The following is an 11,817-nucleotide window of genomic DNA, read 5'->3' as shown; positions in this document are numbered from 1 at the left end:
GGATCGCTCAAGGTCAGGAGCTCGAGACCAGCCTGAGCAAGAGTGAGACTCCGTCTCTACTAAAAAATAGCAAGAAATGATCTGGACAACTAAAAATATGTATATAAGAATTAGCCGGGCATGGTGGCGCATTCCTGTAGTCCCAGCTACTCGGGAGGCTGAGGCAGAAGGATCGCTTGAGCCCAGGAGTTTGAGGTTGCCGTGAGCTAGGCTGACGCCATGGCACTCTAACCTGGGCAACAGAGCAAGACTTGGTTTCAAAAAAAAAAAAAAGACACTATAAACAAAAGTAAAAGGCAAATGGCAAAATGGGAAAAGCAGTTGCAATACTTATGAAAAGAGGTATTTTTTATCTAAGAGCTCTCATAATTATTAATACAGAAAATCCAAATACTTCTGAAATGAAATAGAAAAAACCCTTAAGTAATTCACAAAGGAAATACGAAGTAGCTGAAAAAAATCTAACCTCAGTAATTATCAAAAACTTAGAAATAAAAATATGTCAGTATTTCCCGTTTAAAAATACAAGATGGTGGAGAGAAAAAAATGTCAATATTTTGCCTATAAAACTGACAAAGATTAAATAACAGTGTAACTAGGATTGCAAGAGTACAGAGAAATACACCCTTTATACAAAGTTTTTGTGAGTATAAACTGAGGCAGTCTTTCTTGGAAGGTAACTCCGAATGTACCAGAAATCTGAAAAATATGATTTGACCCCAGAAATCCCACCTTAGGAATTTAACATAAAAAGACAATGAGATGTATACAAAGATATATGCCCTAAAGGGTGGTTTATTATGCAATAGTGCAAAAACACCAAATATTCATGAATATGAAATTGGTTAAGAAAGTTATTATGAACTGAACTGAAAAAGATTCAGCTATAAAGAATAAAAAGGGGAGATACCAATAATATGTGCAGAGGAAAGAGTATGTAAGGACATATCAAGGCGGCGGCCATTTGTGAGCCAAGGAGAAAGGCCTCAAAAGAAACCAAACCTAATGACACATTGATCTTGGACTTCCAGCCCCCAGAACTATGAGAAAATAAATTTCTGTTGTTGTTTTTTTGAGACAGAGTCTCCTTGTTGCCCGGGCTAGAGTGCTGTGGCGTCAGCCCAGCTCACAGCAACCTCAAACTCCTGGGCTCAAGGGATCCTCCTGCCTCAGCCTCCTGAGTAGCTGGGACTACAAGCATGCGCCACCATGCCCGGCTAATTTTTTCTATTTTTAGTTGTCCAGCTAATTTCTCTCTATTTTTAGTAGAGACGGGGTCTCGCTCTTGCTCAGGCTGGTCTCCAACTACTGAGCTGAAAGGATCCGCCCATCTGGGCCTCCCAGAGTGCTAGGATTACAGGCGTGAGCCACCGCGCCCTGCCAAATTTCTGTTAAGAGAAGAAAGAAAGGAAAGAAAAGAAAGAAAGGGAGGGAGGAAGGGAAAGAAAGGGGAAGGGGAGGTGAGGGGAGGGGAGTGAAAATCTGTATTTACAGCCACTCCCCATCCTCACATCACCGCATAAGCTCCGCCTCCTGTCAGATCAACAGCGACATTAGATTCTCATAGGAGAGGCATCTTTCTGTAAACTGCACATGCGAGGGATCTAGGTTTTGTGCTCCTTATGAGAATCTACTGCCTGATGGTCTGAGGTGGAGCTGAGACACTGAGGACTGGCTGCAAATACAGATTATCATTAGCAGAGAGGTTTGACTACACAATAAATGTAATGTGCTTCAATCAGCCTGAAACCATCCCCAGGCCCCGTGGAAAAATCGGCTTCCATGAAACCCGTCCCTGGTGCCAAAAAGATTGCGGACTTCTGCTACAGACATTAAAAGGATAACAAGAGAGAATACTGTAAAAAAGCATTATACCAACAAATTCCGTACCTTAGATAAAATGGACAAATTTTTTTACAAATACAGTTTATCAATATTGACATAAGAAAAAAACATAAGGAAGAGCCATGTATCTAGCAAAATTAAAATTTATCAAATTCCTTTGTAAAAAGAAGACTCTAGGCCTAGATGAATTCTGAGTAAATTCTAACAAATATTCAAAAAAGAAGTTTCATAATTCTTTTTCATAAAATAGAGAATAAAAGAATACTTTCCAACTAATATTATGAGGCTGATAGAACCCTAATACCAAAACCTGACAAAGATATTGCAAAAAGGAACAAAAAAATTCAGACCAATATGAACACAGATGCAAACATCAGTAGAAAAAGGTTAGCAAACTGAATCCAACAATATATAAAATGGACCATCCTTGGGGCAGAAACTCAATGAAACAAAAAAGAAAAAAAGCAAGACCAAGTAATATTTATCTCAGGAATGAAAGACTCACTTAACACTTTAAATCAATGTAATTACCAAATAATAAAGAGGAAAAGGCATAAGATTTTTCAACAGATGCAGAAAAGTATTTGACAAATATAATACCTATTCATGATAAAAACTCTCAGCTTACAGCACAAGGAAAAAGAATGAAAAAAAAGAAAAACTCTCGGCAAACTAGGAATATTAGGAAAGTTCTTCAATCTGATAAAGGGCATCTACAAAAAAACCCTGCAGCTAACATACAGTTGAAGACTACCTAAAATTAAAGACTGACTATATCACATGTCAATATACAGAAAAAGTGGAATTCTCATAAACTGCTAATGTAAAAGTAAAACGGTACAAACACTTTGAAAAACATTCTGGCAGTTTCTTATAAAGTTAAATATGCATCTAACACATATCCCAGCTATTACACTCCTACGTATTTGCAAGGAAAATGAAAACACCGTCCACACAAAGATGTGGACATAAACGTTCACAGCAGCTTTATTTGTAATAGCCCCAAACTGGAAACAACCCAACTGTCTACCAAGAGATAAATGGATAAGAAAGTTGCAGCACATTCACACATATTCACCAATAAAAAGCAATAAACTATTGATACATGCAACATTGATAAATCTCAAAATTATTATGCTAAGTGAAAGAACCCAGATCTTAAAAGTATGTAAGATTCTATTCATATAAAATTTTAGAAAATGCAATCTAACATACAATGACAGAAAGCAAACAAACGGTTGGTTGGAAATGGGGGTGGAGGGAGAAATGAACTGTAAAGGAGAACAAGAAGACTTTTGGTATTGATGGAAACATTCAGTATCTTGCTAATGGTGATGGTTTTAAGTATACACATCAAGTCAAAACTTGACAAATTTTACACTTTAAAAATGTACAGCTTATTATATGTCAATTACACATGATTAAAGTTATTGAAAAGCCTTCAATTTTTTTTTTTTGGAGACAGGGTCTTGCTCTATTGCCCTGGGTAGAGTGCAGTGGCATCATCACACCACACTGCAACCTCAAACTCCTGGGCTCAAGCGATCCTCCTGCCTCAGCCTCTCAAGTAGGTAAGACTACAGGCATGTGCCACCATGCTCGGCTCATTTTTAAATTTTTAGTAGAGACAGGGGTCTCACCATGTTGCCCAGGCTGATCTTGAGCTCCTGGCCTCAAACAATCTTCCCATGTCGGCCTCCCAAAGTACTAGGATAACAGGCATGAGCCACAGAACCCAGACAATATTTCATAAACAACAAAATTAATTGGCACGTTTTTATGTACCCAGGTTGTATTAGGGCAGAAAAAAACAAAGATAATGAGACACTTCTCCAGGTAACGCAAACAAGTAAATAATTTCCATGCCATATGATATGATAAGGATTATAATAAATATCTGTAACTAGAAGCTAAAGAAACACTGAAAACGGAGTCTAGGAAGGCACAACAAAGGCAGTAACATTTCAACCTGACTCTTGAAGGCTGAGTGAGAGTTTGTGAACGGGAAATGAATACTCCAGCTACAGAAAACCACCCATACAAAGGCACATCCAAAGAAAGAATCTGACCTCTTTGGGGGAATAATGAGCATTTAGTATGGCTAAAGTAAAGGTCTGCAAAAAGTCAGGTAAGTATTATGCAGGGTCACCTTGAGAATGAAGAGCCACTGAAAGTTTTACAAGTAGGAATGTAACATGATTAGGTTCATGTGTTAGGAAAAAGCTCCATTTTGTAATGCTTACTCATTATCCTCTTCACCTTGTCTTGCTCTTTTAGCCAAATATTCATCTTCTAATTCTGTTAGATTCTTAAATTCTTTCTCACTACTTATGATGCTAAATACTGAAATAAAAAGAAAAATGCCATGAGCTAAAATAATTCTTTCTGTAGCTTTATTGATAATTTAGCACTAATACTGAAAGACTCACCTTTTTCTACTTGAATCCGAAAAGCATTTCTTTTTCTTCGACCATAGTCTATACTGAAAAATGTAACAAGAAGTTCAATACATAACACTACTAGAGTTTTGGGAAAAGAAAAAAAAAAAGAATAAGCTTACTACTGTGGTCTCCACCAATATTTCTCCATTAAGCTCAATCTAAAAGGATCAAATAAATTTGCATGAATATTTAATTATGTCACTGTATTCACACTGGCCATAAACCTATTTTCAAACAACTTTTTTTTTTTTTTCAAAGAGACAGAGTCTGTGCTCTGTTTCCCAGGCTGGAGTGCAGTGGCCTGATCATAGCTCATGGCAGCCTCAAACTCCTGGGCTCAAGTAATTCTCCTGTCTCAGCCTCCCAAGTAGCTGGGACTACAGGCACATGTCACCACAGCTAATTTTTAATTTTTTTGTAGAGACAGGGGTTTCTCTATGTTGCCCAGGCCGGTCTGGAACTCCTCTGGCGATCCTCTTGCTTTGGCCTCCCAAAGTGCTGGGATTACAGGTGTGAGCCACCATGCCCCGCCTATCTTGCCTTTAAATGAAGATCCAAGGATGTATTTCTGGTACCCATTTATAAACCTGTCTATCAGACTCAAATCTTGGTGTGATCTGAATAACAAAGACAAAAGAAAAAAACCCTCTCCATATTGAAATTAGTATTACTGGCTCTAATCCCTTTGAGATGTAACTTTTAAAAAACCCACAATCAAGCTTGTGGGCGTGTCCCCTGCTGGTTCAGCAAATTTTAATTTGCAAATTATTCAGAGTGGGTGTGTCTAATTTCAGAACAATGTAAATTATCTAGTGAAAGAAAGAGAAAGAATAAAAAGGAAAGAAAATAAAAATATTAATACTTTAGGAAAACCTGATGACAAAGTGAGGGCACAAGACCATGTTACAAATGACTGCTTCAAATGCTCTCTCCAAAACCACTGTGCTATCAAGTCTTCCAGGTAGCACAAGAACTGCTTCCTCAACTAACCTTTCCATCAGTCCCTCTCACCATTCCCAAAACAGAATTAATCTTGTCTTCTCTTACAGCATTTCACTTTTATAGTAGAGATGTTAATAACTGTGCTGTCTGGGAACTAATAGTCTTTTATTCATTCAGTCACTCATTCACTCAATTCTTTCTGTTCAATCAACTACACTGAATGAGAATTGTCCATGAGCTAGGAACCCGAAAATGAGTAAGAGATACTATTAGGCACTGCCGGAACTCTGCCTAGTGTGGGAGACAGACACAAACACAAATTATAGTTAAGTGCAATAAAAGAGAGAAGCCATGGGAGCTATGGGGTGTATGTACATGCATTTGATGTATATATATGTGTGTGAGCGTGTGTGTGTGTGTGTGTGTGTGTGTGTGTGTGTGTATACAGCACAGACAAAAGAATATGGATGTAACTGTATGTTTATAAAGAGACTTTTGTGTGTTTTTGGTAGAGAGGAGAAAGGGGAAGGGGATTCCAAGGAAGAGGTGACAACATGAGCTAAGTAAAAAAAGAAACAACAAGGTGTGTGTGTGTGTGTGTGTGTGTGTGTGTGTGTGTGTGATTACTAAGTGCTATTAAGTGTTACTGGCACAAGTAGTACAAGGCAAGGCAATAAGGAGGAACCAGATCATGAGGCCTTTAAGCCACACTGCAGAGGTATTCATATTGGAAAGCAGCTGAAAAATCACTGGTATATAAAAGGCAAGTGTGGGCATTAAAGGTTATAAAACAGAGAGATAATAACGTCAAATATGCACTTTGAAGAGATCACTTAGTTGGCTTTGGCAAAGATGAGTTAGAAGAGTGGTTTTCAATGAAGACAGTAACACCCCTAGGGGGCATTTTGAAAATTTGAGGGGCCTTTTTATGTCATCACAATGACTGGGGAGCATTATGGAGATTCACTAGGTGAGAACTATAGTTGCTGGATATTCTATGTGCAGAACAATTTCACCTAAAGAAAAACTGTCCCTTCCTCATGACTTTCAAATGCCTACCAGACATTCATGTAGGTGAAAGACCTGTTCTTTGTTACCTAAGCTAGAACCCATCTGCTGTAGGCATATGTAAACACGTTTTGCATGGTTTTAAAACACTGAATTTTTTAGGACTACAATTATTTCATAAAATGAGAGATTTCACTGTCTTTTTTGTTTCTCATTGAAATCACTGATAATATTGTGTTGTGGTATCTGAGATGCCAACAGAACATACCTATAGTAGTCTGTACCTGTAGCTCTCATATTCACACTTATCCCATAAGTTGAGTCAATCTTCTCACTGACATTATGTCTTCTACTGTCTCATCAGGCCTGAGCATTGTTGGATTTGAGAACCAACTAATTAAAGCAAGGGTCCACACACCTTTTCCGTAAAAGGGCCAGATAGTATTAATAAATACTTAGGCTTTATAGGCTGTATTGTCCCTGATGTCACTAGTCAACTCTATCTTTGTATAATAGCATGAAAGTAGACATAGAAAATACATAAGCTAATGAGTGTGACTATATTCCAAAGAAGTTTTATGAACGAATTTTGAAATTCATGTAATATATATGTGTCATAAAATATTCTTAAACATTTTTTCTACCATTTAAAAATGTGAAAATCATTCTTAGCTCACAGCCATACAAAAAAGGTGGCAGGCTGGATTTTAGTCTGAGGGCCATAGTTTGCCAAAACCTGGATGAGAGAGGACGGCAGAGTAGATGTAGGGAGAATCTTTAGAAGCGGAAACAGGAACCTAAACGAGAAATAATGAGGATCTAGAGTAGGCTGGCAATGGGTAGGGAAAAGAGAGAAGAGAAATCATGAAATATTTAAGGGACAGCAGAAAGGCATGGTGACTTAATGTAGACATACAGGGGGATGGAAGGCTAGGTAGAAGGAGGTAGACAACATGTAGATGTTTAACCTGAATGAGTGGGTAGGTGGTTGTACCATCGACCAGGGATAAAAAAAAAATTAACAAAAAAAGGCAACTCACACATTTCAGTGGAGTGAGTGGCAAAGATAGTAGCAAACTTAGACTACTCTTTAAGTAAATTTTGATGAGAGGGAGAAGAAATATTGAATGGTAGCCACAGTGGGGCCCACACTTTTTAAAAAAGGCTTTTGTCTTTTTTCTTCCTTCCTAATACAGATACTGGTGCTGGGAAGTGTAATGCTACTGTAACAAATATCTAAAAATGTAGAAACGGCTTTCAGACTGGGTAACTGACAGAAGCTAGAAGAGTTTTGAGGTGCATGTTAGATCGCTTTGAAGAGACTGTTGTTAGAAATATGGATATTGAAGGACATTCTGGTGAGGGCTCAGAAAGAAAAGAGGAGAGCTACAGAGGAAGCTTCTATAGTCTTAGAGATATACATATATAATCACTAATAGAACGTTGGTAGAAATATGAATGTTAAATATAAATGCTTCTGGGCCAAGCTCGGTGGCTCACGCCTGTACTCCTAGCACTCTAGGAGGTAGGGCCAGGAGGATCGCTTGAGGTCAGGAGTTTGAGACCAGCCTGAGCAAGAGCGAGACTCTGTCTCTACTAAAAATAGAAAAAATTAGCCGGGAGCAGTGGCACACACCTGTAGTCCCAGCTACTTGGGAGGCTGAGGCAGGAGGATTGCCTGAGCCCAGCAGTTTGAGGTTGCTGTGAGCTACGCTGATGCCATGGCACTCACTCAGGCAACAGAGTGAGAGTCTTTCTCAAAAAGAAAAAAAAAGATGCTTCTAGTAAGGTCTTAGACAGAAGTGAGAAGCATGTCATTGGAAATTGGAAGAAACATGGTCCTTGTTATGAGTGGCAGAGGATCTAGCTGAATTGTTTTACTGTTTTGTGGCAAGTAAAACTTGTGATCAATTTGGATATTTAGCTGAGATTTCTTCTTTTTTCTTTTCTTTTTTTGGGGTTATGTTTCTTCTTTGGTTTTTTGTTTGTGGAGTTTTTTTTTTTTTTTTTTGAGACAGAGTCTCGCTCTGTTGCCCGGGCTAGAGTGCCATGGCTTCAGCCTAGCTCACAGCAACCTCAAACTCCTGGGCTCAAGCGATCTTCCTGCCTCAGCCTCCCGAGGAGCTGGGACTACAAGCATGCACCACCACACCCGGCTAATTTTTTCTATATGTTTTTAGTTGTCCAGCTAATTTCTTTCTATTTTCAGTGGAGACAGGGTCTCCCTCTTGCTCAGGCTGGTCTTGAACTTCTGACCTTGAGCGATCCTCCCGCCTTGGCCTTCCAGAGTGCTAGGATTACAGGTGTGAGCCAGCACACCCGGCCTGTTTGTTTGTTTTTGTTTTTTAGCTGAGATTTCTAAGCAAAGTGTTGAAATATGGCATGGTTCCTCCTTGTTGCTTATAATGAAATGTGAGAGGAGACAGATAAATTAAAGAAGAAACTGTTAAACAAAAAGGGAACTGGAACTTAAAGATTTGGAAAATCCTCAGCCTATCCACATTGTGAAAAATGAAAGCATATTCTGGAGAGAACATCAGGGGTGTGGCTTCACCACAATTTACTAAAGAGCTTACAGGCATATGACTTCTGGATCCAATCAGCCATCTCAGCAGAAGCCAGGAATAGAGACTGGGTTATACAGCAACAGAAACTGCCAGCTTGGACTGAAGGGACAGAGATGGGACAAAAGGAAGGCTGCTGGACTTCTGGGATTCTATAGAACAGGGCCAATAAAACTATCAAGCTGTGAACATGAGTTATTCCTCAAGGAAAGGGAAGAGTAACTGAAGGAGGCTCAGAAGTCAGCAGAGCGGGCCACAGCCACAATGTGCCCAGAAGGCACAGGCCCGGCGGGCGGGGCCATCTCCTCCTGGTTCCAGAGGGCAGGATCACCACCCTTGTAAGCCCACAGGATGGAACACTGAGCCAAAGAGGATTATTCTCAAGCCTTAAAATCTAATGAAATTTGCCCTGCTGGGTTTTGGACTTGCTTGGTACCCACGACCCCTTTCTTCTTTCCAGCTGCTCCCTTTGGGAATGAGAATGTCTATGCTATACCTTTTGTGCATCACTTAACGGTGGGGACACATTCTGAGAAATGCATCATTAGGTATTTTCATCATGTGAACATCATAGTGTGTACGTACACAAACCTAGATGGTATAGCCTACTATACACCCAGACAATATGGGATAGCCTATTGTTCCTACAAACCTATACAGCATATTACTGTACAGAATACTGCAGGCAACTGTAACACAATGGTATTTGTGCATTTAAACATATCTAAGCATAGAAAAGTACAGTAAAAATATGGTATTATAATCTTATAGGACCACCACTGTATATGTGATCAATCCATCATTGACCAAAACATTATATGGTGCATGACTATACCTTGGAAGCAGGTAACTTGCTGTCTGGTTTCACGGATTCATAAATGGAGAGGAATTTTGCCCCAGGATAAATCATATCTTGAGTCTCACCCATACCTGACTTAGGATGATATTTAAATAGGAGTTTGGACTTAGAGTTGATGGTAAAATGAGTTAAGACTTTTGGGGCTGCTGGAATGGAAAAAGTTTATCTCAGTGTGAGAAGGACATGAAATTTGGGGAGCCAAAGAACAGAGCACAATGGGCTGAAGTGTGTCTCACGCAAATTCATATGGTGAAGAATATGAACTGTCTGACCCCTAGTACCTCAGAATGTGACTGTATTTGGAGAGAGAGCCTTTAGAAATAATTAAGGCAAAATGAGGTTACATGGGTGTGCTGTACTCCAATGTGACTTGTGTGCATATAAGAAGAGGAGATTAGGACACAGACATGTATACACAGAGAAAATACTACATGAAGACAAAGAGAAGGCAGCCACCTATAAGCCATGGAGAAAACCTGCTGATGCCTTGATCTTAGACTTCTAGCCTCCAAAACTGTAAGGAAATAAATTTGTTATTTAAGCCACCCAGTCAGTATACCTTGTTATGGCAGCCCTAGCAAACTAATACACAGTATAAGGAGGAAAAGAAAATAGAGACACTGACACGTACAAAGCTGGGATAATTAATGACACAAGGTATCAGAAGAGGTGTGATTAGAGGCCGAAAAGAAGAATGTACTCTTCAGTGAGAAGACTGAATGAGTGATACATTTCTAGAAAGAGTCAGGAAACTGAGGAAGATACCATGCCTGATAGTTTTAATTTTCTAATGAAGCAGGAAATAAAGTAATTTAGTAACATCTTTATTTCCTGAGCAGACCATAAGGTACTCTAAGATAAGAAGTAGCTGTTCCCCATAGTAAAGACAGCTCATTGCATATAATAGGTATTTTACAATGTTTATATAAATGAATTGAGTTCCAGGCTTACGGATTAGTGAACTAATGCCAGCAACTATTGCTATCAATTGGAAAATTAATCAGGATGGAAACTTATAAAATGGTAGGAAGGAAAAATATTTGAAAGCACAACAAAGTGACTATAATCAACAATAAGTTAGGGTATACTTTAAAATAACTAAAAAAGTAAAATTGCAATGTTCCTAACACAAAGAAATGATAAATGCCTGAAGTGATGGACACCACAATACCCTGATTTGATTAATCCACATCGTGTATCAGAACACCACACGTACCCTATAAAGATATACAACTATTATGTACCCATAATAATTTTAAAAAAATTAAAAAACAGTAGGGGAATAAAAGACAAGGATCTGGAAATTACATTTCTTTACCTGTACATTCTTTGTAAATCAGATGCTAAGACTCCGATGTCCACATATTTGCCACATCTGTTACTGGTGAGGTACTAAAACAGAAAATTTGCCAAATATAAAACACTCAATATTTCAAACTCAGTGATTTTAATCAATAAACAAGAGAATGAGCTATTCAAACACATTATCCATCAATGTAAACTCTTCAATAAAGCATACCAGAAACATAAATAAAAATCACCAAATAATTGTCAAGTCTACAATCAGAAAATTTAATTAACATTATTAATCACTATGACACAATAACAATTACTAGAATAGCTATAAGGTGGTAAGTGAGGGCTTACTTTATCCTAGGTTTCCAAACACCCCAGGACACAACAGTAAACTGACCAGGGTACCATGGGATATTTTAAACTTGAAGGAACACAATGAAATTTGACATGTCAAACACTGCAGAAACTACTAGCTTGAGGCAATTCGGTTTCAACACCTTTTGATGATGTCATATTTTTGCAAAATTAGGTTTTCAGAGTTTGCTGTGATAAAAAGCAAATATTATGGAAAAATCAACATAGAACAGGAAATGAGAGTAATGGTGTCAATCTGATTCCAAGGTATGAGAAATTGTACAGTGCCCAATGAGTACACAAAGCCCACTAGTAAGTGTGGTTATTTAAGAATGAAATACAAATATATTAATTTTCCTTAGATTTGTGTGTGTGTGTGTATTTTTTTTTTTTTTTTTGAGACAGGGTCTTGTTCTGTCACCTCGGGTCGAGTGCAGTGGCATGATCATAGCTCACTGCAGCCTCAAACTCCTGGGCTCACGCAATCCTTCTGCCTCAGCCTCCCAAG

The 11,817-nt window shown here is 38.5% G+C and overlaps 1 protein-coding gene across 1 annotated transcript in view; it reads right to left on the bottom strand.

Annotated features, from left to right (window-relative positions):
• Nucleotides 1-11,817, bottom strand: part of NVL (nuclear VCP-like) — a 70,622-nt gene that overhangs the window by 51,751 nt on the left and 7,054 nt on the right. Inside the window, exons 2-4 of the mRNA XM_012644037.1 lie at nucleotides 10,978-11,051; nucleotides 4,275-4,327; nucleotides 4,089-4,188 (exon numbers count right to left, since the gene is read on the bottom strand). Of these exons, the coding sequence (XP_012499491.1) occupies nucleotides 4,089-4,188; nucleotides 4,275-4,327; nucleotides 10,978-11,051 (227 nt within the window). The remainder of the gene's footprint in view (nucleotides 1-4,088; nucleotides 4,189-4,274; nucleotides 4,328-10,977; nucleotides 11,052-11,817) is intronic.

This window comes from Propithecus coquereli, unplaced genomic scaffold (assembly GCF_000956105.1).
Source record: "Propithecus coquereli isolate 6110/MARCELLA unplaced genomic scaffold, Pcoq_1.0 Scaffold205, whole genome shotgun sequence".
Lineage (NCBI taxonomy): Eukaryota > Metazoa > Chordata > Mammalia > Primates > Indriidae > Propithecus > Propithecus coquereli.
This window is presented reverse-complemented; position numbering and strand designations above follow the sequence as displayed.